Source organism: Erpetoichthys calabaricus, chromosome 11 (assembly GCF_900747795.2).
Source record: "Erpetoichthys calabaricus chromosome 11, fErpCal1.3, whole genome shotgun sequence".
NCBI classification, from domain to species: domain Eukaryota; kingdom Metazoa; phylum Chordata; class Cladistia; order Polypteriformes; family Polypteridae; genus Erpetoichthys; species Erpetoichthys calabaricus.
In genome coordinates, this window is record NC_041404.2 from 158940587 (window position 1) to 158967169 (window position 26583).

The 26583-nt window shown below is 37.7% G+C and overlaps 1 protein-coding gene across 1 annotated transcript in view; it reads left to right on the top strand.

Annotated features, from left to right (window-relative positions):
- The first annotated feature begins 968 nt into the window (after positions 1-968).
- ears2 (glutamyl-tRNA synthetase 2, mitochondrial) overlaps positions 969-26583 on the top strand; it is a 32143-nt gene continuing 6528 nt past the window's right edge. The window contains exons 1-6 of the mRNA XM_028814445.2: positions 969-1300; positions 3630-3785; positions 6519-6708; positions 10336-10808; positions 11167-11275; positions 16608-16761. Of these exons, the coding sequence (XP_028670278.2) occupies positions 1057-1300; positions 3630-3785; positions 6519-6708; positions 10336-10808; positions 11167-11275; positions 16608-16761 (1326 nt within the window). The 5' untranslated portion in view covers positions 969-1056. The remainder of the gene's footprint in view (positions 1301-3629; positions 3786-6518; positions 6709-10335; positions 10809-11166; positions 11276-16607; positions 16762-26583) is intronic.

A 26583-nucleotide genomic window follows, 5' to 3' on the forward strand; every position in this document is an offset into this window, starting at 1 on the left:
TACATAGTGAATGAATTACGTACTTGATGACATGAGTAGAAATTAAAGGGTACTGCATTTATAACTGAAGCCATTAAGCACTTGTTCACACAAGAAGTTGTGGGGATCTGGAACAAACTACTAAAACATGTAGTCTTAAATATTGGCAACTTTTAAGAAATATCTTAATTAGATATTGGGACCTGCGGTGGGTTGCCACCCTGCCCGGGATTGGTTCCTGCCTTGTGCCCTGTGTTGGCTGGGATTGGCTCCGGCAGACTCCCGTGACCCTGTGTTCGGATTCAGCGGGTTGGAAAATGGATGGATGGATAGATATTGGGACAACTCATCTATTAGCTAACTAAATGAGCATGAAGGGCTGAAAGGTCATCCCTCGTTTGTCAAAACTTCTTATGTAAATTTAAAGGGAAAGCACTTGCTTGTACTTTGACTACTGTAGAAACATTAAAATATATCCTTTTCTGAAACGGCTTAATCCGATTCAGATGCACAGATCATGTTATTAGTGCCTGTCCCGACAGCTTTAATCCTGTGGCGGCGTCATAATAGATGGATATTTATTTAGTATATGTGAGTCATTCTTATGCCTACGTACCCTTAATTTAAACATGAAGTTTTTATATAATTTTAAAGTTAAACTGAACAGAAACTATCAGCAGTAATTATTATAAAAAGAACCATTTTTCAACTTGTCAATTTTTGGAACAGGCTTTTTCCAATAAAGGGTTGGAGTAAAAAATGTATTAGTTCATCCAACCCAACTTCCGAACCTGCTTTTTACTATTCCAGCATAAGGAGAAGCCAGTGCCCAAAGTGTGGTTACACAGATAAAAGTGCAAATGCAACCTAAAGAAAGAAAATTTAGAATTGGTTGAACGCTAACTAGAAGCTGCGGCTTTAAGACAGACATTCTTTCGTGATTGACACGTCCGTTCACCAATGACATTACGAGGAAGGCACAGCTCTCGCCCAATTAGGCGAACGTTCAAATCATAGTGAAGGTGGAAAACGTACAAGTCCTTGAACTGTGTATACATCGATTATTATGGTAACCTTATGATGAACAGGTATCGATCGCCTATTTGCTTTTCTATTCGTATGTATCATGACAACTCATATTTTAATCTGTGCAAGATAAATGAATGCTCGAAAAGGAAAAGTTATAATGCATGTGACCAGCGCGTGGACGTACGCAACCAGTCCGGAATCTTAAGCCCCCTTCAAAAACTCGGGACCACTAAAAGGACTTATTGCGACGACAGAAGTGAAGTCAGAGTCCGCTTTGCGCCCAGTCCTACAGGTTAGTGTCTAGTGCCTTTTCACGCTCCGTAACTCTGCAATATACTCCACATTCGCTCGAGTCGTCACTACGCCTATTGTCAACGGGAACGCAATCGTATTAAGGACATCCCTCCGCTACGGCACGCCAAAGGAGCCAAACAGGCTAAAGAGTATGGTTTGCTGTGGACAACCTGCAGAATTGAGAGTAGCAGAGCCACTCGCTTGTCCAGTGAATTGTTCTAAGTGTTTGTAGGTCTATTGATGCTTTGGTAATCATTGCTTTTTGGCACTTGATTTGATCCGTGCACTTCAGTTTAAACCTCCTTTTGCGTGTGTGTTAGGTGCTCTTAAGAGTTTCATGATGGGTAACGTAAGTGAATCCAATGTCATTATTTGATATCCTGTCTTTCACCTAGAACACACCAAAATTACTTAACATTAATAATTCAATACAGCTTGTATATTTTTAGATTTTAATTGCTGACAAGTGAGGTAATGATTTATGGTTACACAAATAAGACAGGCAGATAAATCATAGTTTATGGATTTCCAAGTAATGATTTGTGTACTTAAGCAGAAATTTACAACTTGCTGTGCACATAGACATTTTGCAGAGCAGTAATCAAAACACAAATGTCAATACACAACTGCAGTTTGCAGTACTATTCTCACAATTTGAACATATACTAATTGAGCAAATTGTTAATGAACACTATAATACCTTTTACTGTGAAAACAGCCTCAATTCTTCATAGCATGGATTCACAAAATGTTGTAAACATTCCTTTGAGATTCAAGTCCATGGTGACATGATTACATCAAACAATTTGTGCCAGTTTGTCAACTGCTGCAAATCTCCCTTTTTGCCACATCTCAAAGGTGCTCTACTGGATTCCGATTCAGTGATTGGGAAGGCCAATGAAGAACACTGAACTCATTGTCATGTTCATGAAACCAATTTCAGATCACTTTCGCTTTGTGACATGGCACAAGGTAAAATGTGGCCATGTAGGGATGCACATGGTCAGCAACAATGCTCAAATAGACCATGACATTCAAGCAATAATTGAATGGTGTCATCTGGCCTGAAGTGTGTCAAGAAAACATTCCTCACACAATTACATCACTATGACCAGCGTGGAATGTTGTTATGAGGCAGGTTGGGGTGCATGGATTCATACTGTGGGTACCAAAATTTGATTCTACCTTCTGTGCACCTCAGCAGAAATCAACATTCATCAGACCAGGCTGAGATTTTCCAGTCTTCAGCTTTTCAATATTGTTGAGCTTGTGCCCACTGCAGCCTCAGATTTCAGTTCTTGGCTGACAGGATTGGAACCCAATGTGATCTTCTGCTGTTGTAGCCCATACACTTCAAGGTTCTCATGTTGTGGATTTTAAGATGCTTTTCTGCTCCCAATTGTGGTACAGAGTGGTTGTCTGTAATGCCTTTTTGTCAGCTCAGACCAGTCTGTGGATTGTCATCTCTGACCTCTCTAATCAATAAGGCACTCCCGTCCACAGATCTGATGCTTCCTGGATGTTTTTTGTTTCTCAGACCATTCCGAGTAAACTCTAGAGACTGTTGTACTTGAAAATCTCAGGAGATTAGCAGTTACAGAAATACTCGAACCAGCCTATCTGTCACCAACAGTAATGCCACAGTCAAAACCACTGAGATCACATTTTTTCCCCATTCTGGTGTTTGATGAGAACATTAACTGAGGCTCTTGATGTCTGTTTGCATTGTGGTGCTGCCACCTGATTGGCTGATTAGACAATTGCATGGATAAGCAGGTGTTCCTAATAATTTGTTCAGTGAGTGTTAACTGAACAATGCGTGGTTTCCCTAAAGACATTTTGTCCTTGTGTCAATATGTCTGTTTTAACTGTCTATGGTGTAAACAGGCGCAATGCCTGTGGTCAAAAGGTTGCAAGCAAAAAAAAGAACCACAGTGGTAGCACACCATGGTAGAATAAGCAAGTGGTTAAAGGTCAGACAGAACAATTAATTATTATTCCTGATAGCCTGTAATTTTACCACCATCCTTTTTTATGCCACTGACTTTATTTAATTTAGAAATTGTTCTGTGATATAGATTACTTTCTTGATCAGTTTGTTGTGGTCTGAGGTGTCCCATGGGCTGGTCTTACTGTTCCGACAAGACCGTATAGTATTTCTAGCAGCTCGTCATGCAAACACATGAGCTTCCTCTAAGTGAAAAACCTCCCTTAGCTCTTTATTGTACTCAAAGTCTAATTTGTCCATCCAATCCAGTCCTTTATTCAGATGGACCTCAATATATGGTTTGCATTTCAAATCTAACCAAACTTTTACCTCTGACCAGGATTCCTTCATCTAGGAGGACTCCGCACTGCCCTTTACAATTATATATTTGCTCAGAAGCATGGAGGAGCTTTCATATTAAGGCTGGAGGATACAGACCAGAGTCGTCTTGTGCCAGGTGCTGCAGAACGAATTGAGGATATGCTGGAATGGGCAGGTAAGTAATTCTATGACTTTTTTTTTTAATTGACATATAATTTTATAGGGTACATAATATTTGGAACATTTTACAATGCAGATGAACATTTTTTGCCTTTGTCAGTTATTTTAATTTCCAGAATTACCTTTGAACATGGAATGAGATCTGAAAAAACGCAACTTTAATGCACCAGCATAAGGACAGTAATCAAGCAGTTTGTGATAGCAGATATGTTTGTATTTTTCCTCCTCATCTTATCCTGGGCATCACAAATTCAACTACCCATCCATTTTAAAAGCAAAGTGCTGCGAAGGAAGCATTCTTTCAGCAGTATTTACTATAAAAAGTGGTTCCATCCATTATCTAAGCTTGTTTTTTTTCAGTGTATGGTTGTAAAATACAGTTATGATGAAAAAGGTAATCAGTTCATCTGCTCATTCGTTTACCATGCACATACGCATACTGGTTCATACCCGGCCAATTTAGATTCACCGGTCAATCTCTTCAGTCTGCCTCCCTAGTCCCTCTTCAGTTTGCATACCGCTCAAACAGGTCAACTGATGCTCTGCCCTTCACCTCTCCCTGACACATCTGGATAAAAAAGACACATATGTCAGGATGCTATTCATAGACTTTAGCTCCACCTTCAACACAATCATCCCTCAAAAGCTGGTTGTAAAACTGAGCAGGTTGGGCCTGAACACCACCCTCTGCAATTGGATCCTGGACTTCTTGACAGAGAGGCCCCAGTCAGTTTGGATGGGCTGCAACACTTCCAGCATCATCACACTGAGCACTGGAGCGCCACACGGCTTCATCCTTAGTCCACTGCTCTTCACCCTGCTTACTCACGACTGCACAGCCACAACACCAACCACATCATCGACTTTGCAGATGATACGACGGTGCTGGGACTGATAAGCATGGATGATGAAACAGCATACAGAGATGAGGTGGAACGGCTGTCCGCATGGTGTGAAGATAATAATCTATCTCTCAGTGTTGACAAGACAAAAGAGATAATTGTGGATTTCAGAAAATCACATCTTGCCCACATCCCACTCAACATCAACGGTTTAGATGTGGAGACTGTTAGGAGTACCAAATTCCTTGGTGTGCACATAACTGAGGAACTTACATGGACGCATAACACCTCATCACTAATCAAGAAAGCCCAGCAGAGACTACACATCCTGAGGCGACTGAAGCAAGCAAGTCTTCCCCCTTCCATCCTCACCATGTTCTACAGAGGAACCATTGAGAGTGTTCTGACAAGCTGCCTCACTGTCTGGTATGGCAACTGTAACATATCCGACCAAAAGCGCCTGCAAAGGATAGTGAAGACAGCAGAGAACATTATTGGGGTGCCTCTCCTTTCACTACAGGACATATTTTAGGAACGCAGTGTCCACAAGGCCTGCAGCATTGTGCAGGACCCCTTACACCCCTCACATGGACTTTTCACACTTCTGCCATCCAAGAGAAGATACTGCAGCATCAGAGCCAGATCTGCCAGGCTGCAGGAGAGTTTTTACCCTCAAGTTGTCAGACTACTTAACACCAGGCTGCCCCCTGGGATCTTCCACATGGCCTCAACCACCTCTAAAAACAGAACTTTTATAAATGCAAGCCACTTTCCTGCAAAGACGAGTGTGCATGTAGAAAAGAACTGAAAATGTCATAATGACCTTTAAGCATTCTTTGATATCCTTCTGCTATGAAACATTCTGACCTGTCATTGTTTACACGTCTTAAACAACTATTATCATACACTGAAAATTTTTGTATTATCTATATCTATTATTTATTTATTATATTACATATTTATTGACTATATTTATGTATCTAGATTGCATAATACCATACATACCATCAATCTTGTCTTTGCACAATGTCTTGTCTTGTTTGTGTTTTAATTTTAATTTTACATATTCATTTTAATTTAAATTTAATTTTTTATTTACACTTCATGTTGTTACACTGTGGACCCTGAGCTTTGCAATTTCATCTATCTGTATACTTGTATATGATTGAGATGACAATAAAGTTCACTTTGACTTTGAAACTGAAGTACATAGGGTACACCTATGTGCACATGGGCAGAGCATGGAAATCCAACACAGACGAGACAGTCACAGGTGTAAAAAAGAATTCACGGTCATGGGAGCTGTAAGGCTGCAGTTCTAACCACTGCCCGTATGCTAGAGTTAAATGCAGCTACAAAATATCAAAATATGAAGAAATTAAGTGAAAAGTATTTTCAAGGAAAGTTAAGCATTTATGTGAAACTGCAAGCAGCATTTTTTCAATGAGCACTTATCTCTTGTTTAGCACCTGTTTGGTGTTCAGGTCCTTATTTTACATCTGACGCTTCATGGATAGGTTTCTGCTTCACACCACCCTAAGACTGAATTACATGGGTCCAGTAAAAAGACAGAAGTGACTGTGGTAATTAAATTTAAATCCAAAGTTAAAACTAAATTTGGCACTGAAGTCTGACTACAGATCACAGGTCCTAGTATACAAGGCTGTAAAAGTATAACCTCCATAAATTTGTAATACTTCATTGGAAATGATCTACTCCATTTCTTGCTATTATCAAACTATTTTTTCCATCACATTGATCTCATTTAGAGTAGGACAGGCTGCCCAACATGGTTTCAAGACAAGTAACTGTTTAGTCTGCTTACGTGAATGAAACTTTACTCCACAGGTCCATGTATGTGATCCTTTCTTTTTTATACTTGGCAGGTGTGCTACCTGATGAAAGTCCCCGCAGAGGTGGACCTTTTGGCCCTTATCTTCAGTCTCAGCGCTTGGAACTGTATGAAGATGTTGCAAAGCATTTAGTGGAAAAGGGGGCTGCTTATTACTGTTTTTGCAGTCCACAGAGGCTAGAGTTGCTTAAGAAGGAAGCACTCCGAAACAGACAAACACCAAGGTTAGTTGGGCACTTATTAATACTGTACACTAGTTTTTAGTCAGGAATGATGTGTGGAAAAAATTATACAATGATAAACGATAAATTAGGTTCACAGCATATCGAGTTGCTCAAATTGTTTAAATGATAATAAGGAGGCACCTCATAGAGATGACTTACTTAAACTGCTTATTTGCTACACATGCATTTCTTTACATTTGATAAGTGTTAACATTCCATTTGAGGTGAATCCTTGGAATTTGCCTTATGTAAGCAAGTGCGGAAGCGTTGCCAAGGCCATAGAAATATTGGACAGATGAAACAATAAAAACAGAATAGAAACATAGAAAGTCCATTAATTCATTCTGTAGCTGTGCTTAATCCAAATTTAGAATTACACAGGGCTGGAGTTTAGCCCAGCAACACTGCGTACATGTCAGAAACTCACCTTGGACAGGGTGTAGGTCCATTGTGGCCCACACTTGCATTCACACGGACACTTATTGGGACAATTTACAGTCACTGGGGTTAGTGTTAGTACCTCAAAGCTGAAGATAAAAGAGTTGAATTGTAGCCTGAGCATGGTTGGTAGAGTTCTCCTTATGTACATTAAGTTTATTTATTTTCCTACTTCCCAGAGATGTGCATATTAGGTTAATAAATGATTTACAGTAATCCCTCCTCCATCGCGGGGGTTGCGTTCCAGAGCCACCCGCGAAATAAGAAAATCCGCGAAGTAGAAACCATGTTTTTATATGGTTATTTTTATATTGTCATGCTTGGGTCACAGATATAGCGCAGAAACACAGGAGGTTGTAGAGAGACAGGAACGTTATTCAAACACTGCAAACAAACATTTGTCTCTTTTTCAAAAGTTTAAATTGTGCTCCATGACAAGACAGAGATGACAGTTCCGTCTCACAATTAAAAGAATGCAAACATATCTTCCTCTTCAAAGGAGCAAACAAATCAATAGGGCTGTTTGCTTTTAAGTATGCGAAGCACCGCCGGTACAAAGCTGTTGAAGGCGGCAGCTCACACCCCCTCCGTCAGGAGCAGAGAGAGAGAGAGAGAGAGAGATAAAAAAATCAATACGTGCCCTTCGAGCTTTTAAGTATGCGAAGCACTGTGCAGCATGTCACTTCACGAAGCAGCTGCACAGAAGGTAGCCAACGTGAAGATAATCTTTCAGCATTTTTAGACGAGCGTCCGTATCGTCTAGGTGTGCGAACAGCCCCCCTGCTCAATCCCCCTACGTCAGGATCAGAAAAAGTCAGCGCAAGAGAGAGAGAGAGAGAGAAAAGTAAGCTGGGTAGCTTCTCAGCCATCTGCCAATAGCGTCCCTTGTATGAAATCAACTGGGCAAACCAACTGAGGAAGCATGTACCAGAAATTAAAAGACCCTTTGTCCGCAGAAATCCGCGAACCAGCAAAAAATCCGCGATATATATTTAAATATGCTTACATATAAAATCCGCGATAGAGTGAAGCCGCGAAAGGCGAAGCGCGATATAGCGAGGGATCACTGTAATGTTTTTAATATGATTAGCAATAACTGGTGTTCCATTCAGGGTTTGATGTTTGCAAAGTCCCTGAAGCTACTGAGGCCCCCTGTGACTCAATAGTTGCATTCAGTCTGTTTAAAAAATGAAATGAGAAAATATTACCTCTATGTATTTTTGTCATATTCTGGTCAAGGGATGTTGCCTTCTTTCTTTTAGCTGTTACAGAGTAGATGGGAAAAAGAGCCAAAGTCAACAAAATTATCAGGTTGTAAAGCAGCAGAATCTAATACTCAACTCACTGGTCCCCTGTGTATCTACCTAAAACAAATAACTAGTTGCATGGAAGCAAAGTGTGAGTCATATGGATACATTTTTTCAACTCTGACTTTACCTATTTAGGGCCTATAAATTGGATGCCAATTCATTCATTTTGATCAAGTCGTATTGAACTGGAAGAAAGCATTATCAAAGGTTTTCTTATTGCTCCCTATGCTGACAGTTTTGTGCATCTCAGATTGTATAGATTTGTTTACTTATACTTAAGTCTTTATATTTGGATTGTAAAACAACCTGCAGAAAAATAAATATAAAGAGTTGACAAACCAGCTGCTTTCATATTTATTTGGTGCACAATGCAAACTGGGTAAATCACAGATAAATCACAACTAAATGGCAAGAAGCCACTGTTGCCATCATTATCATTGTTGATTCACTGTCTCTCTCTCTCTCTCTTGCTCTCAGATTCTCAAAAGGGCTTTTCTAGTCCTCTCTTCCACAAATGTCAGCTAATTAATTACTAGAGACAGAGACACATTTTATAATGTTGAGCTAGTAGGCAGAAATAGGTTCTGTTGTATTTCAGTCAGGGATCTTTTCATGTCTGGGGTTCAAATGCCATTATGTCCATTTTGTTTATTGTTTATGTTACCATTGTTTATTATTTAATTTATGTTTAAGCATCTTTTACTATCTGCCATGTGTTCCATGGTTGGTCCCCCAAGAGGTGTGGCCACTGGCCCATTACTGTCAAGTAACTGCCCTGAATCATATTAAAGCTGAGGTCAATCCACAGTCCTTGACGGTTCATTCTTAACACGTTTGTGGTGATGGTGAGTTCCCAAGTATACTGCATTTGGATTATTTTGTGAATTTTCACATTTTTTTTACCTCTTTCTTCTGTTTAATAAAACTACTCTTTGGATTTCATATTGGGACTGTGTTTGTTTTTGAAATTGCTTTTTTTGAAGGAATTGCCTTCTGTACCTTTGTGCTCCTCCGAACTTATTTTTGTTCAACCAAGCTTTTTAAAAATAAATCTTTTTATTTATAAAGATACTATGTTGCCCTTGGTGTAACTAGCTGTTTTTTTAATGGTATTTACCCCCAATCTGGATCACAATGGTTCTCATAAGCAATTTCTGTATGGAGAGTGCAATAGAAGAACATCTGTGCTTGGCTGTGCGGAGACTGCCTGTGAGAACTGCAAGCGGAGTACTTCGTGGTGATGTCAGATGAGTCTCGTCTCTCAGCCAGTGCTTACTTTTCTTGGCAGCACACCCACTACACTCCACCCATCCAATGCAATGCAAATTCTGCTAATTATGCTAAGTGTTTTGTTATGTTATCACAGCACGATTCATCCTGGGATGCACATTTCGCTATAAAGGCTCAGAAGCAGTTTCTCAATAGCAAGAACAATAGGAAAACCACTATTCTTGGTTATGCAGGGACTGCCTATAAACACTGCAAGCAGAGATCTTCCTTATGTCATCAGCTGTGCTTTGTCTCTCACTCAGCGCCCACCTTTCTGCGTAGCACCCCCTCTATACTCCACCTGCCCATGTTACAAATTCTCTCGAATATGCCATATGTTTTGTCATGGAATCACACTACAGTCCATCCCAGGTCAAAATTTGCACTGTGGTAATTGTTGGTGGGAAGCTGCCAACTTGCACCATCTGGAATGCAAAGGTCCTAAGAAGCACTTCACTACTGTCATGCCTGCCCTAATTATTTTGCTTTATGTTATTTTAACATATGGCATTTTTTTGTATACCAATAATAAAATGGTTGTATCTGATGACTGTTCAAGTGTTAAGTTCCAAAATTCTGTGGTAGCAAAATGTTTTTTTTTTTAATCCAGGTATGATAACCGGTGCAGACATCTTACACGTCAGCAAGTTGACAGCAAGCTTGCACAGAAGCAGGCACCTGTAATTCGATTCCGCCTAGAAGATGGAGTTGAACCTTTTGAGGACCTGGTTTATGGGTGGACCAAACATGAAGTTGCCAAAGTTGAAGGGGATCCAGTGATTCTCAAAACAGATGGCTTCCCTACATATCATTTGGCAAACGTTGTCGATGACCACCACATGAAGATCAGTCACATCCTGCGTGGCACTGAGTGGCTCATTTCAACTTCTAAGCACTTGCTAATGTATAAAGCCTTAGGATGGAAACCTCCCATATTTGGACATCTTCCTCTACTCTTGAACAAAGATGGCAGCAAGCTTTCAAAAAGACAGGGTGATATCTTTCTTGAGCACTTTGCTGAACGTGGTTATCTTCCAGAGGCTTTGCTGGATATTGTTACCAACTGCGGGTCTGGGTTTATAGGTAATGTATTTTCTTTTTTCTCATTAGAATTGAAATATATTCTCAAATGGCAGAATGATGTTTTATTTTCTAATATCCGACACCTTTGCAAACTTAACATAAATAATGGTAAGATTTCACAGTAGCAACAATAAAGTTTATACAGAAGCTGTTTGCTTTTCAATCATATAACATGCATCCTACAATATGGTCTTATTAAAAATAATCAAAGCTGCAACATCAAAATGCAATGCAGTCCACTAATCATTATGGTTTGTCTCATTTTGTGAGCCACCAAATACAACTTGGTTCCAAGTATGCCAGCACAGTAAAAGAGAATCCTGTTCTTTATTTATGATTTTTATTCCATTTGTTCTAGAAAATCGAGTTGGAAGAACATTGCGTGAACTTATTTCAGAATTTGATGTGACCAGAATAACAACACACTCAGCCCTCATTGATCTTGAAAAGCTGCCAGAGTTTAATCGGTATGTTGACCTTATTCCATTCTCATTTTGTTTTATTAGTCTTACTTGGTGGTTGCCCACCAAGACCCTCATGCCTTTTGTGCCACTGCCTACTGTATGCATTTGACATTTTCTGATACAGTAATAGGACAGAGGGTTGGCCAAAAAGCATTGAAAGGTATTAAAATTTGTTATCTTTAACATGAACTTAACATGAAACAATTATGCTAATAATTTGCCTTGTTTTAGTTATTTAAATTGTTTAATTAGCTTATTATTTTGCATTGGGCAGCGTATGAATTGTTAAAAAATGCAGCCAATTTGCTAGAGATAGAGTATATGGCTAGGCTGACTAGACACTTTTAGGACAAATAGAGGATGGCAGGGCTATGATGTGTTATTTTTTATACGATTAATGACTTTTTCATATTTTTAAATTCTCTGCTATAATACTGTTATTAAATTGCACACTAATATGTTTAATCTATGTTGACACTATTCGCACATACAATAACTCTGCAGGGCTATAAGTAGGTCCTACCACTCAGATCAAATAGACAATGTTATTAGTGCACTGTGGACAGCATGCTAAGCACATGAAATCTAAGATGACAACAGAAAAGAAAGCAGACCACCTCATAGGACACAAACACCAAACTAGATACTCCATAAGAAGACTTGACAAACCAGATAGCAGTGTTACAGACAGTAACACTGACAGTTGTGCTATAATTTAAAAAAAAAAAGAAAAGCAGAAAGTAAAATATTGTTTCTTAGTTGTAGGTGCTGAGCTAATTGTCTTGTGTATAAGGTCTGTATTTTTCACTTCAGGCTATCCTTAGCAGGTGTGTTTATATATCCATGAACGTTTTAAACACAGCATATCTGATTGGTCATGCCAGGTCTGTTTTGAATCGTACTGGTGAGATTGTTGGTTAAACATAGTGCTGTGGAGGACACAGTACGATGTTTGCATGAAGTACTGCATTGGGAAATTATTCACATCTAAAATATAGTGTGGTGCCAGCAAACTAGTGTGGTACAGGGCCCGGGAGATGTACATATCAAGACACCAAATATTATTACAAGTTCTTTATTGCTACCGATTGGAGACTGTTTAAAAAAACTCATAAAATGAAACATGAATAATCAAATTAGAGTTAGGTTTACAAAAGGTAAAAAAATATATACATGTGAATCATACCTAATAGCATGCTGTATACAGTGCATAACAAATTAATAACTTGATATGAATACAAATATTCATATCCTTCATAAAATAAAGAAAAAACAAACCCAAATAAAATAAATCCCACCCAGACCAAAGTTTGAGAAAAGTGTTTGAAATTCAGTTTGTCTCCAGATGTTACCTCCAACTGACACATAGGCAAGTGTACACCATTATTTAAGAGACAAAAAGTAATTAAAATCAGAAGAACAGTGACAGACAATCCCAACCAAACAAAACACATTACTGCAATGATCAACTTAACTTATTAATCAAAATATAATAAAGTTACCACTCTAATGTTCACCTAAAAGACTAAAACCATTTGTACATTCCCAGAACCAGCCTCCCTAAGAAAAAAAAAAAAATCGGAAGTGGTCTCATCCTCGACTTTCTCATATACTCAGATATGGGGATGGATATTTGAGGAGTAAACCGCAAGACAATGATTATATTTTTATATTATGTACATTAAAGAGCCATCAACAGCAAATCAAATCAAATTAATAATATATTAAATAATTATTATAAAAGTAAAGTTGAATAAATTGGACTCTGCAGCTGCATGAATAAAAAGAAAAAATCGAGTATATGTTCAGGTGAAGTACCACTTCCAGTTATTGGAAATAGTCCAGAAGTTGATAGGTCTACGTTTTGTACCTACTACTTGTATGCAAAATTTGGTTGATCTAAGTGAAGTGTACTCAAGTTATCGTGTTCACACACACACACACAGACGTAATTCCATAAATGGTAATTTCGGACTCGGGGAGGTCTGAAACGTCGAGATTCATCAAAATCTCAAAATGGAATTTTTGGAGGATTCCAATACTTTCCCTATCTTATATATAATTCGCCAGCATACTCACTCACTCACTCACTCACTCACTCACTCACTCACTCACTCACTCACTCACTCACTCACTCACTCACTCACTCACTCATGTCTGTCCAAAGCCGAATGCGCAGTTGCCTTCTGCACAGCTGCCCGAAAAACCTTACGACACCGACATCGCGCCAGGCGGCGGATTTACGGCCGCAAAAATTCAAAGAGAAAGGCGACTTCGATTAAAGCTCTAGAGGCCTGAAAGGCGATTTCGACTACAGCTCGAGGCCTAATTACGCATTCATTCAATACACCTATATCAGGTTTGTGGTGCTTATACTTACGTTTCATCTTACATTGTCGAAACGGGCTCTTTGTCTAGTACTTCATATATGAGAAAGTCAGGGAGGTCTAAAACATTGAGATTCATTAAAATCTCGGCATCAAATTTTTCGATGACTACAATAATTTCCCTATACTTCATTTACTTGAAAGTAAAAAGGACAAAAATCAGAATAGTCTTAAAACAACAAGAAAATGACTAACTCAAGGGAAAGCACAGCACAGCAATTGCTCCCATAATGCACTAAACACTGCCCATTTAAAATACTACATGTGCGAGCCACATGTCACTTTAAATGCAGCTGCATACTCATCTGATCTAAATTACTTAAAATCAACCACAGATCTTACTAAGCTAGTTCAGGGTACAATGGAAAAAATTGCTGTTTTAAAGAATAAATTGGGGCACCTTAATAAGGGAAGTATGTGGGACTGCCCCAAGAAATGCAGCACCTCAGGCTCTGTCCACTCCTACCAATTCTAGTGGTATAAAATGAATCAAGCTAAGACCAGTGAAATATACTGCTAAGGAATAAAATGAATAAATGTGCAATACATTACATAAAATAACATTATTAAACACACTTAAACCAACTCCGGGCCATGAGTGGTTGGATTCTGTCTTAGCAGTAATGGGCAAAAGGCTGGAAATGACCATGAAGAGTGTCTCAGTTCATTGTTGGTCCCCCTCACACACACATCCATACTCAGAATCACATAGGGCCAATTTGGAATTAACAATTTAGCTAATGCAGGGATTCCCAAACTCGGTCCTGGGGACCCACTATGGCTGCAGGTTTTTGTTCAAACCAAATTCATAAGCAGTGACAACAACTGATAACACTGATCAAATTTAATTAGCTGGGAATTTTTTTCCTCTTCTGTTATTCTATATTCAGAAAAGCACTGCAGCATGATTTTTACATTTATAAGACATTTAGAAATATTTCTATTTTTGCTTTAAATTTAAATGCTTGACTCTCTTTTGTTGATTTTATTATATTTTGCCCTTTCTCTGTGCAGTTTGCTTCCTTCATTGTGTCTTAATAATGAAAATTAAAAACTAGCAGAGTAGACACCCAGGCAAATAACACTGAATCATGAAAAGCTGCAACTATTTTAGTGTCAGCGCCACTAATTAGTAAATAATTAATTAATTAAACAATTAGAACACCTGGAAAAGTAGAATGAAAATCAAGATGAAAATATTAAAATGAAAGAAAAATACATTTTTCCCATATATCTGCTTAGTACATTTTAATATATATATATATATTTTTTTTTTATCAAACTTTGTTTTCTAATTTCTACATTGTTCCCAAAACACAGAGTCTGGGAAAGAACAGTTCACTTAATTAGCCCAGGAGTCCATTTAAAAACAGGGTGGAACAAAAACCTGTAGCCACAGTTTGGGAATTCCTGAGCTAATGTGAATGTCTTAGGGGCTGTGGGAGGTAAACCTGAGAACTAGAAACAAACAAAAAAAAGAAATAAAACATATAAACATGGACTATTGTGAGTGCTGATGTGTGTATGAGTGGGGCCTGCGATGGATTGGCACCTTGTCCAGGTCTGTTCCCTGACTTGTGCCCGGGGTCACTGGGATAGGCTCACAACCCTGAATTGGATTAATCAAGGCTGAGAATGTTCTGTATTTTATTAATGGTGAGTAAATATTTGTCAACAGCTATCCATCCATTTTGGGTTTTGTCTCCTTAAGTCACTTTATGCAACTATAATTACAAAATTATGCAAATGTTAATTTTTAATCTAAAATAATTTAATAAAGGGAAGACTGGAAGCAGTGCCAGTACTAGGTTATCAGTGTGCCAGCCGACTTTTCGGTAGTTAACATGTGTGGCTGGGTTTTCCCCCCCTTATGATCTGCACCCTAGGCAAATGCCTAATTCGCCTTAATTGTGGCACTGGCCCTGTCTGTAAATCCCTTTTGACCCTTATCAGAAAAAAGTGTGTGTAGAAAATAAATATATGATTATTTAAATATGAATATTAAGATGTTCATTCTTTTAGCATTGTTAACATTAGTGTCACAGACTACACGAATGTCAAAAGGAGGTTATTTTTGACATTTGTAGTGCCATGTGTACATAATTAAAACTGATTTTTAATTCAGAATTACACTGCCTGGAGAGTATTAAATTTTTTTAATGTACAATTTTATGATCTTAACTTGAATAATGTGTATTTTCATTGCCAATAAAAAGTACAATAAGCATCTGTGCTTAAAGTACACACACAATTACTTTTCAAAGCAGTACATAAAAAGCAAATTTATGGAAAGTCAGAATTTGCAGTCTCTGCATGTGAATTATCGACAGAGCTTCTTGAGCTGTTAAACAAATCAGATATTTAAAGAATTTTATCACCTTGCTTGTAAATAATTTGCTGACTAGTTGGTGTGACTATGGGCAGAGGATTTTTTCTCTCACCACCAGAAATAAGGTCATCAGGTTTTTTTCCTTCCAGTTGCTGGCTGATTTCGAATTCAGGTGGTTATGCATCTTCAGTTGAGTTATATACTGGAATCAGGTAGTGAGACCCTGCATAGATCAGATCAGACCAAGCAGATGTTTTTTTTTCATTTGTCCCTGTTATCCTGTCACAAGTTTTTTTTAGACTTCTCCAAAATCATTTTAGTACCAAACAATTTGCCATTTTTGAATTCTGGGAAGTAAGGGCATATCCTGAGAATAGGCCTTAGGACATGACAGATTTGCTCAGGCTAGAAAACAAATGATTATGAGTAAGATTGATTGATGCAAAAAGGAGTATAAGTTTAAGTGAAAGTGAAAACAGCATCATGATGTTTTGGGTTTTTGAATATTAACATTTTAAATTCTTTTTTTTACTTACTGTAACTTGATATGATAAATCACTTAAGATTATAATACAAATGTCACATGACGTGTTTGTAAGTCCACTTTTTTCTATTTTAGGGTCCATCTGCTCCAGAAAATCAACAGCTCAGAACAGCGAGAAGCTCTGGTGAAGCATCTGAAAATACAGATTGAACAGACCTATGGAGGTCAGCTTTCAGACCAGGAGGTTTTGCAGCCAGAATATATTGCTCGCATCCTTTTGTTACGGAAGGTATGCTTAATTTTGCTTACAATGACGGTGTGGTGCATTGGCAAACAATTTGGACTGGATGCTCAAAAGCATTCTTTTCTATCAATGTAAGAGCACTTTAGGATGCTGTTCACAATGAAAAGTATTACAAAAATAAAAAAACACCTGAAATGGTATTCCCATTGCCAGCAGCCATGCCACAAGCACTTCAGAAGAGGCCATCCACCTGAATCTAAGCATGTTCAGACCTGGCCAGTTCTTAGATGGGAGTCCAACCAGGAACAGCTTGGGTTGCTTCTTGAAGAGGTATTAGTGAGGCTAGCAGGGGGCGCTTACCCTGTCATTTGAATGTGGATCCCAATGTTCCAGTGCAGTAATGGGGACGCTGAGCTACAAAAGTGGCACCTTTTTTTTGGATGAGATGTAAAGCTGAGGTGCTGATTCTCTGAGGTCATAAATGATCCCTGGGCATCCTTTGTAAACAGCAGGGTGTATCCTGATGTCCAGGCTGCTAAATTGCCCACCATGGCCCAGTCATTCCTGCCCTCTAATCATTCCCTGTCTCTAATTGGATATCTGTCTGACAACTTCACCTAGTAGCTCATGTATAGTGACCATACTGGCGAAAAAATGGCTTCCAGGTGGAAGCTAAACATTAGTGGTGGTTGAAGTGGCTCCCCACTCACTCTGTAAAGCTTTGAGTAGTGAGAAAAGCACTATATATAAAATGTAAAGAATAATTATTATTATTTTCTATGAAAGTTGGTGTATAAAATTAGGATGACTTGTTCTTCATGGATTTTTTTTACTTGCTGTCATTTTCTTTAATAGAAGATCAGCTCATAATCCAGAAGATGGCACCATAGTCCACCTTAGCACTGAAACTGTATTTTTAAATTATGTACTATTCAACTTAAAATGTTTTATTTTGCAATCCAGCTGCATTACACCATAGATACCTTCATATATTGCTTTTCTGTATATTAATAATTAAAAGCAATTTTGTAATCCTGGTAATTATGTCTTTCTAAAAAGTTATGGTACTCTGTCTGGGTAGAAATTAACCAGAATCTACTAGTACATTTTACCATTCAAATACAGCATTAGGTGTGCTTATACTGATACTTAGCTGGATGTGGTGACAACCAATAGCAGGGCACGCTCAGATTTAAGCATATACGGTATATTTTCAAATGTGAGGTTGCAATTTAAATCTTTTTTTTTTGTTTCTGCTGTGTTCTTATGTTGCTATAATTGTTGTTCAGTGTGTTTTGTGGATATAAAAAACACAATTACAAGGTCAGTCTACTTTTTACTGCACTTCTTACATAGTCTTACATAGACACAATGTTTTTATCTCTTTCATTTAAATAGGGCTTTCAATATTAAACACTGTTTTAAAGTGATTATAAAATAACTGAAAAGAGAATTGAAAAGTGTGCTAAATTGCCTAGTAAGGGGTGATACATAAAGGACAGATTTAGACAAGGTTACATATTAAAAGATATGAATATTTCAGTTGAGAAGAAGAAGCAAGGACCTTCACATGCAGATTCCAGACAGTGTTCATGTTACCGCTCATGCTGTTTAATGGATTAGTATTTGCTGTTTACCAGTTTTATCTGGCTTCATGCATCCTTAATGACTAAGCCAAAGTAGGTAAAGATTAAAACTTGCCTCCTTAGTAATCTCAAATTATCATAATGTAGCAATCCACACACTAGCTTAAGATACACATCACATGAATTTATTCAGTTTTAAAAGGGAATAAAATGAAAATCAATTTAGGGTTATTCTGATCCTCTAGGGAATGTAGAGGAAATGTAAGTGGTTCCGTAAGTGAAAATGCAAATTTAAAATTGCATATTTCAAAAGCCATGTAAAAGAAAGATTGAATATGAAGAGTTTTTTTTTCTCTCTTTTGAGTGGGAACAAATTTGCAAAATTGTAGGTGCAGAATGTCACTTCCTACAAAGATTTTGGAACAGCTGAAGTGCATTCTGTTTGTGGCCTCTCTGTTGTGTTTTTGGACACCACGGAACAAAAAAAGTGGAGCAGGCCTCAAAAAAAACAAAAAAAACAGTAGGTTTGGGCCTAGTGAATTGGCCTCACCTCAAGGCAGGCTAACCCCAACTCTAATAGCAGTATTTTTGCCTCCATAAGCCCAGGATTGAGCTAAATGTTTTAAAGATCAAAAATCCAAAAATGATTTGAATTGTAGAGGAAAAAAATGTGTAAAATTCATATTTAGGTCCCATTCATATTTAAAGCCTTTAAAGCCATATATAGAAAAATCAATAATAAAAAGGCAAGTCAGGAAAAATGAACAAACAATAATATTTGCCTAAAACGTCAAAAGCCTAAAAGAAACAAATCTGATCATCACAAAATCAACATCACTACCTTTCACTGTAGCACAGTTTCAAACCAGAAATCTGAAAACAGAAGCACAAATAGAAGTTAAAGGTCACAAACACAGCGCTGAAGCTGCAATGTAACTAGAGCTTTGCCTTAAATACCAGCTGGGGCAAAATCCCAGCTGCATAATCAGGTGGCCCCACCTCCTTTGGTTCAACATAAAAGAGACAGGACTTATAAATAAAATGAAAGCATTGAAACTTAACACAATACAAACATAAAAAAAAAATAGTAAACCACATAACATTAAATAAATAAAATACATAAAGAACAAAAAAAATTAACAAAATACACCCAATTTATTAAAAAAAAATATTAAACAAACAAGAATTAAATTTGAGCAAGGGCAGCAACCCTGGCTGAAGCATAACACTCCCCATAATTGGGGCAACAGCAGAAAACACTGGCCTATAAATGTGAATAAGCAGGGTGGTCCTTTATCGCATGACAGCACTGCCTACTAGCTTTGAAAGTTTATCCATCCAACTAACTGTCCATCCTTACTGTAATGATACAGGCGAGAAAAACTCAAATCTGATGCCTGCAATGTCTCATTGTTTTTGTTAATTAACTCTTCAAAAGGTACAGAATTCATTATTCAGTACTACCAAACTTTACAATTCTTTAAAGAGCCAGGAACTGAAAATGAGTCACCCTGACTCTTTTGAATCATCAAGAGTACCAGGCTTACAGATTTTAATGTGCTTCACACATAAAACAAAATCTGATGATTCCGGCTTGTGACTTTCCCTACTTAAAGCTGTGATTTTAGTAGTTAAATATTGCAGACCAGGGCAATATTTATTTATGCAGAATAAAATAGAAGAATCATTTGCAAAAAATACATTCTCCTTTTTTAGCTGTGGAAGAATAAATGTGCAAAATTAGTTATATTTATTTAACTAAATATAACTACAGGTTACTACAATATAATCTACAGGTGAGATTTTTATAATATAATATAATATAATATTGCTTATTACATTTGGAGCAAGAGATTCTTTTTTAAGTACCGTATTTTTTGCTCCATAAGACGCACCTGACCATTAGACGCACCTAGGTTTAGAGGAGGAAAACAAGAAAAAAAATATTCTGAACCAAATGGTGTACTAATATGTTTAATAAAATATAGCAGAATAATATTTCAACCATGTAAATTCAACAGCGGTATTAAGAAACATCATCACTGTCATTAACAAATAAGGAGAGACTTAGGGGTTCAAGCACTCTTCTAGTTTTATGGAAACCCCAAGAACTCCTCATCGCTAGTGTCAGAATTTATGAAGCTCAGTTGCTCACAATCACTTTGCAGGAGCACGTACCTATCATCACGCACGTTTGGACCAATGCTCCCTGAAGTTATATCGCCAGTCTAGTCCCATCTATATTTGTAATGCCACAAAGCCCTTCATCTCGTGTTTTGTTGTGGGTTTCCAGTTTGAAAAACGAGAATGCGGTGCAAGCACAGCCCTCAATTCAAAAAATTGCTCTGCATACCTGTTTGTCTCGTCTGACAGTAGCTGAAAGGCAGCTTCAGGAAAGAACAGCCTGAAGTAGTCCAGCGGCTGGTAATCTGTCGAGTCCAACAGCAAGCCATACTGTCTTGTGAAGTCTGGTAGCCAGTTTGGCTCCCACGGATCAATGTCTAGGTATTCCTCCCACACGAACCTTGCCATAGGTGCATCGGCTGCATGAATGCGCTCAGCTGGGGCGGCATCGGCTGGTGTCCCAATCAGCTGATGCCAGTTCCTCACTCTCTTGTTCGATCTCCTGATCACTCTCAACAAAAGTCCGACTCAGTGATAATGCGCAAAACATTTGTTTTCTGCACTCGCTTTGCTCCCTCGTGAGATGTCGATGCCATCTTGCCTTTGTTTACATTTGTTTACATTTCGCAACTCACGCACATGCAAGGATTAGATGCCGAGTCAATGAGTCTAACATTCCTCCAAGCACAGAGGGAATGCCTGTAACATAACAGTGAGTTTTGTCACCCTCTACCCCTGGATGTCGACTTTTCTCAGGTAATACACATCATGGTCTGTGATGCAATATTCGCTCCATAAGACGCACAGCCATTTCCAACCTTCTTTTGGGGGAAAAAAATTGCGTCTTATGGTGTGAAAAATACGGTAATCTTGTCCAAAGTCTGGCATCCCTGATACTGGGATGATTGTTCGGATGTGGTCAAATCACACATGGTGGTGCCTAAAATGTGTAAATCTATTGCAAAAATGAGGTCATAAGTTTAATCTTATCATAATACTTTCCCTATTTACATCTGATATTTCATGAAAAAGAAATTATTGAACTATGTGACCTTTGCTGTTACAAGTGACTTCTTTGTACAACTAACATGCCTTTTGTTACCGTAGTACCAGTATAACAATGAGAGCAGAAAACTGAAGAGTTTAAAAAAAATGATGAGACTGCTTTAACATCACAAAGTTCTTCATAAAGCTTTTCACAGCATTTCAGAATGTGTGGCAGTACTCATGTTGGTACTTTGCATAAGGGCATTAAAAGAAAACGGCAGTGTTAATATTTATATAGTGCTTTTCATAATGAATACTAAAACAGATCTCCTCAGAAAACTCTTAATATATTTAGTAAAAATGTACAGATCGATTAACTAGAAACTGTAATTGCCTAATTTTTGTTTTAAAAACATGAATTGTGCTGTTTATAACAGGCTTGTTTTTCAGTTTTATGTTGTCAAGTTTATATTTTTAAAAATCAGAACCAAGTACATAATCTGTATACTGTACAGTATTTGAATGTTGCCATCAAATTAAGCAAAGGTTAAGAAAATATTTCATTATTTTTAACTTGAGCTGTTACTTTCTCTTTTAATTTCAAAACATCATACTTTGTGAGTATGCTGATTAGTTGTAAAACAGTGAAACCACAAAACCGTTACACTATCTCAGTCATCAGTAAATGCAGTCCTTGAAAGAAACCGGAAACATGGCAATGTCAGTCATACTTCAGATAGCGTTAAGGTGGAGACTCTTGAGCATGTTTGATTAATCAGTGCTCACAAACACCATGGGTCCTGCCTCTAAATACTTAACATAAAGCTGCTGTTTATGTGCACATTGTCCATTGCTTGCAGTTACATTAGATCTCCAAAGTGAAGGAACATCCCCTGGTATGGATTTACATAGATAACATTTTACATAAGGGAAGTAATTATGTGAGCTCTTTAAGTGTGGTGTTAGTGAGGCTCGATAGCAAAGTGAGGCTACGTGTACACAGTAATCAGATGAAGAGCCATAACTGAAAGAGAGAGAAAGAGAGAGAGAGATGTTGGGAAAGAGAGTGTCTTGGTGTAGTACTGTCGTGGACAAGTGGGTGAGCCACCCCACCTGATAGACAGGGGTTTAAGATTTGCGTAGTTAGACCTAGAGAGGTATAAGGTTTTTTTGTGATTGTTTATTTGGCATTTTGAGTGTCCTATTGTTTTGATTTCCACGAAATAATTAAACTTTTATATAAAAAGACTGGGAAATGAGACATGGTCAAAAATATGTCGCACAGTAGAAAACCAGAAAGTCAAAGTGATCATTCACCAATCCTAATCCTAAAATCAGGAAATCTTAAATAAAAATAACTACAGGTAATGCTCCCTGAATCCAGACCTCGAACAGATACGAATCTTGCATGATGGTCTAAATGCTGCCATGCAAATAATATCAACAATTCCAGTGAATGATGGGAGTGTCAGTATAGCAAAGGGAAGGCAGCCCTGTCAAGGTAGTGATTACAATACCAAAACAAAAAATGTGTCATGGAACAATGTGAAAAATGATAAAAGTTGCAAATTATAATTCTATTTATAGTATATTTGAATTCTTTGCTGGAAAAAAACAGAAACAAGGTATACCTTGCATAAACAAGATGCAGAAAGCTGGAGAAAAATTAAAGAAAAGAAGCCAATCATAACACTTATTTGTATATTCCTTCCTTGTGCATTTTTGTTTAAAAAGGTGCCATTTTTTGTCTACATCTAACCTTTTTCCTGGTATTTCGTGGGTATTGAGGGCCATCTCCTATCATTAAGTAAATGTCATGTTTGTCCGTTATCTCATGCAAATCCAACACTGCCCAATCTATGTTGTTGGCTTGGCTGTTTCTAAAAGTGCAACTGATATTCTGGTAATTTTCATATATGCATAATGCCTTATAATCATATTGACGTAAAATATTTTGAATTTTTTTTTTAAGTCAACAGGAAAACAAAATTATTTTATGTTCTGACTTTAGTGACATTACAAAAATGGGATCCTCCATAACTCACTCACATTATTTCTTCACCCATTCAGTTCATGTAAGCTTACAATATATGTGCATTACGTTGTGCCAAGGTTGCAGGTAAGCCAATTATAGCTTCAGGAAGGCAGCAAAATCTCATAGTAGAACTTTAGTTGGTACAAGTTTTTCTGCATTGTTTCCTTCTTCTGAAAGGCAAATCCTGTGCCGGATTGTACTGATACACTGCTTTCTGTAGGGAATTTGGGCAAGGACAACATAAACAATATGTCTTTAGCAACTGAAGACACAAGGCAAATGGTTACATCTTTAATTTAGTGCCTTTTATAAACCTTATTACAGTGGATGAAATTAGTAATATGTATTTAAGTCATATAGTACATGCATATCTATCTATCTATCTATCTATCTATCTATCTATCTATCTATCTATCTATCTATCTATCTATCTATCTATCTATCTATCTATCTATCTATCTATCTATCTATCTATCTATCTATCTAAGCAGTGTAACTTTGCCATTGATATGAAATCCACAATCATGTTAGCCTGACTTTGTGTACTCAGTATCACTTTTTTCCAATAGTTTTTAATTTCTGCTCATCCCTAAAATTCTTGAGTTAATTTCCAAATCAGAAGTACATTTGCTGTGGGCAAGGTGGAGTAAAGTGACAACCTCATCTCTCAAGCTGTTAACCATACAGCAGCAGTGCTTCTCTCTGTTCCTACAGGGTGCGGATATTCACAGTACAATGCTAGCAGTGACTGGGCAAATATTGCATGTTTAGGTAATTAATTAGCATGTGTTGAGTTTTGTACTTTGATTTAAAAGAGGCGATAATAAGAAGTGTGTCTGTAGGTACATTTATGATTAAACCACACGGGAACTGGGAGTGGCAAGTTTCCATTAGTAGCTGGCCCCTGGGGAATTTTGAAGTTAAATGAGAATCAGGTGGTATTTATTTGCAAGTTTTTATAAAAGGTGTGTGTGAGGTCACATCTTAGAGAGGACAAATTTTGGGTAAGAAGTGCAAAAAGCAAGAAGAATGTGTTCTTTGATACTTGCTGTAGGCCATGTTAGTTTTCGTTTACTTTATGTCTGATATGCCTTTTTCTGGCTTTGCCTGTACTGCTTAAATTAAATTTAATTAGCAGATGCCTTTTTCATTGCGTTCTCAAAGGCAGTAGCAAATAACAACTTAAACAAAGGTTACAAGGCTAGACTGGAAGTAACAATGTGTTTTCCTACTGTGTGATCCATTTTATGGAACTTGAAATTTTTTAAAATCTTATCACTAAATTTAGTAATGCTGTAAGTATATAAAGTGCCTTAGGATTAAATTCCCTCATGAAAGATCCCTTATAAAATACAAATTATACGTACTTCATCATTATTAGTATTATTGGTTTATGTCAGACGTTTGAGTATGTAGAGGTTGATGATTTTGCATTAGGGGGTGTGACTGATTGCCTGGCTCATGTGGAATTGGCATTGGCATGAGAGATAGCTGAGGTCAAGGCACCTTTCCAACGAGATCCACATTGGCAGTCAGAGAGCACCTCTCTGGGCGACTAAGGGACAACAGGCCCTGTCAGAGTATTGTGTGTTCTCATGAAGGAAATCCATAGCCAACACTAAAACGGGGAGAGTTTATGGGACTACAGAAAAAAGCTATCAATTATGACCCAAGGAATTAGAGGACGATACAATATACCATATGTTAGTTATGTATTCAGTATATAACCCTCAAATAAAACAATGAGTGAAGCCATAAAGGGCTGGCTGAAGTCCATATTTCTTTCTTTTCAACAAGTGACAACACATGGTACCTAGCTGGGATAGAGGGGACTGTGCAGCCCTTTTAATAGTGATCTCACAAAGGAATAACAGGAAACCAACAAAATCTGTTTGGAACAATTGGTAGCAATACATGAGTGGTTTTGGGATATAGGAGGAAAACCAAAGTATCCAGAGAAAACCCCTAATAGACTCAGGAAGAAAAGGAAAGCTCTGTACTAGCATTGAGTGGTTTGGGATTCAGACCCTACCCTCTAGAGTTGTAAGGCAGCAGCCCTACCTAATGCATTATTGTTGTGGCCCCAAACACCAGCAGGGCAATTCTTTGTTTATTATTCATAAATGTCTGCTATTTTCATTAGCATAGTAGCTGATTTTATTTAGTGCTTATATGCCTCAAAGCATGATGTACTATATAAGTATTGTACAGTAAAGTATATGTATGGGTGATTACATACTAAAGAGCAGCTGTTGATTTTTGATGAGCGTATGATACCTTTAGATGTTGGTATGGGCAGTAAGGTGCCATTCACCTGCTTAGTGAAGGTAGGACCCAAAGAGCGTGTTTATAAGGGAACCTAAAATAAATTGATTTGGGAGGTGGAGTTGACACATAGTCAGCCTTGGCCCCTTACCTTTTCAGGGGGTAGCTGAGTTGCCATATGCTGGGAATGCTTTCCAGAGAATAGGAGGGAATGCAAAAAGTGTTATTTGAGTGCATGGCCTTTTTCACATGTGTAAAGGATCAGCAGTATAGTGTATGCTAGATCTGTATTGCAGTTATACGGCTTGTAGGTATTTTATAACCTTGGGAGCTATCAAATGACATGGCATAAGGGATCAAACCGTACCAAGGATTGGTAGGAGAGTAGAGTGAACATTTTACTGACAGGGAGAACAGCTACATTAAGAAAACCTTTGTTGAAAAGGAGTGTTGGAGTGTAGTTAGACACACATACAGTCATCATTCATTTCATTCATTTAGAGTGATTGTGGTTTTCTAAGTATGCACAAGGTGTGGGAAAAGAACAACTTTTAAGTTCTCCAACCCAAGGACAGAAAAATAATGTAGTGCGTATCATATGATCACTCGGTTAAGTACTAGTCAATATTACCTTCAGCAATGCTGGTAATTAGTTAAAACAATTAGCACGGGTGAGAGATCTCCATTTTTCTTTCCAGTCAGGATGGCAGAAATGTGAAGAAATCTGTGCAATTTATGAATGAAGTTCATAAGTCAGTGAAACTCTGTATTAACACATTCACTTATTCACTTGTTATAGTTTGGACGTGTTTGTTTGGATGTGCTTGTTTAAATAAACAAAATAATACAATTCATTATGCCTAATACATT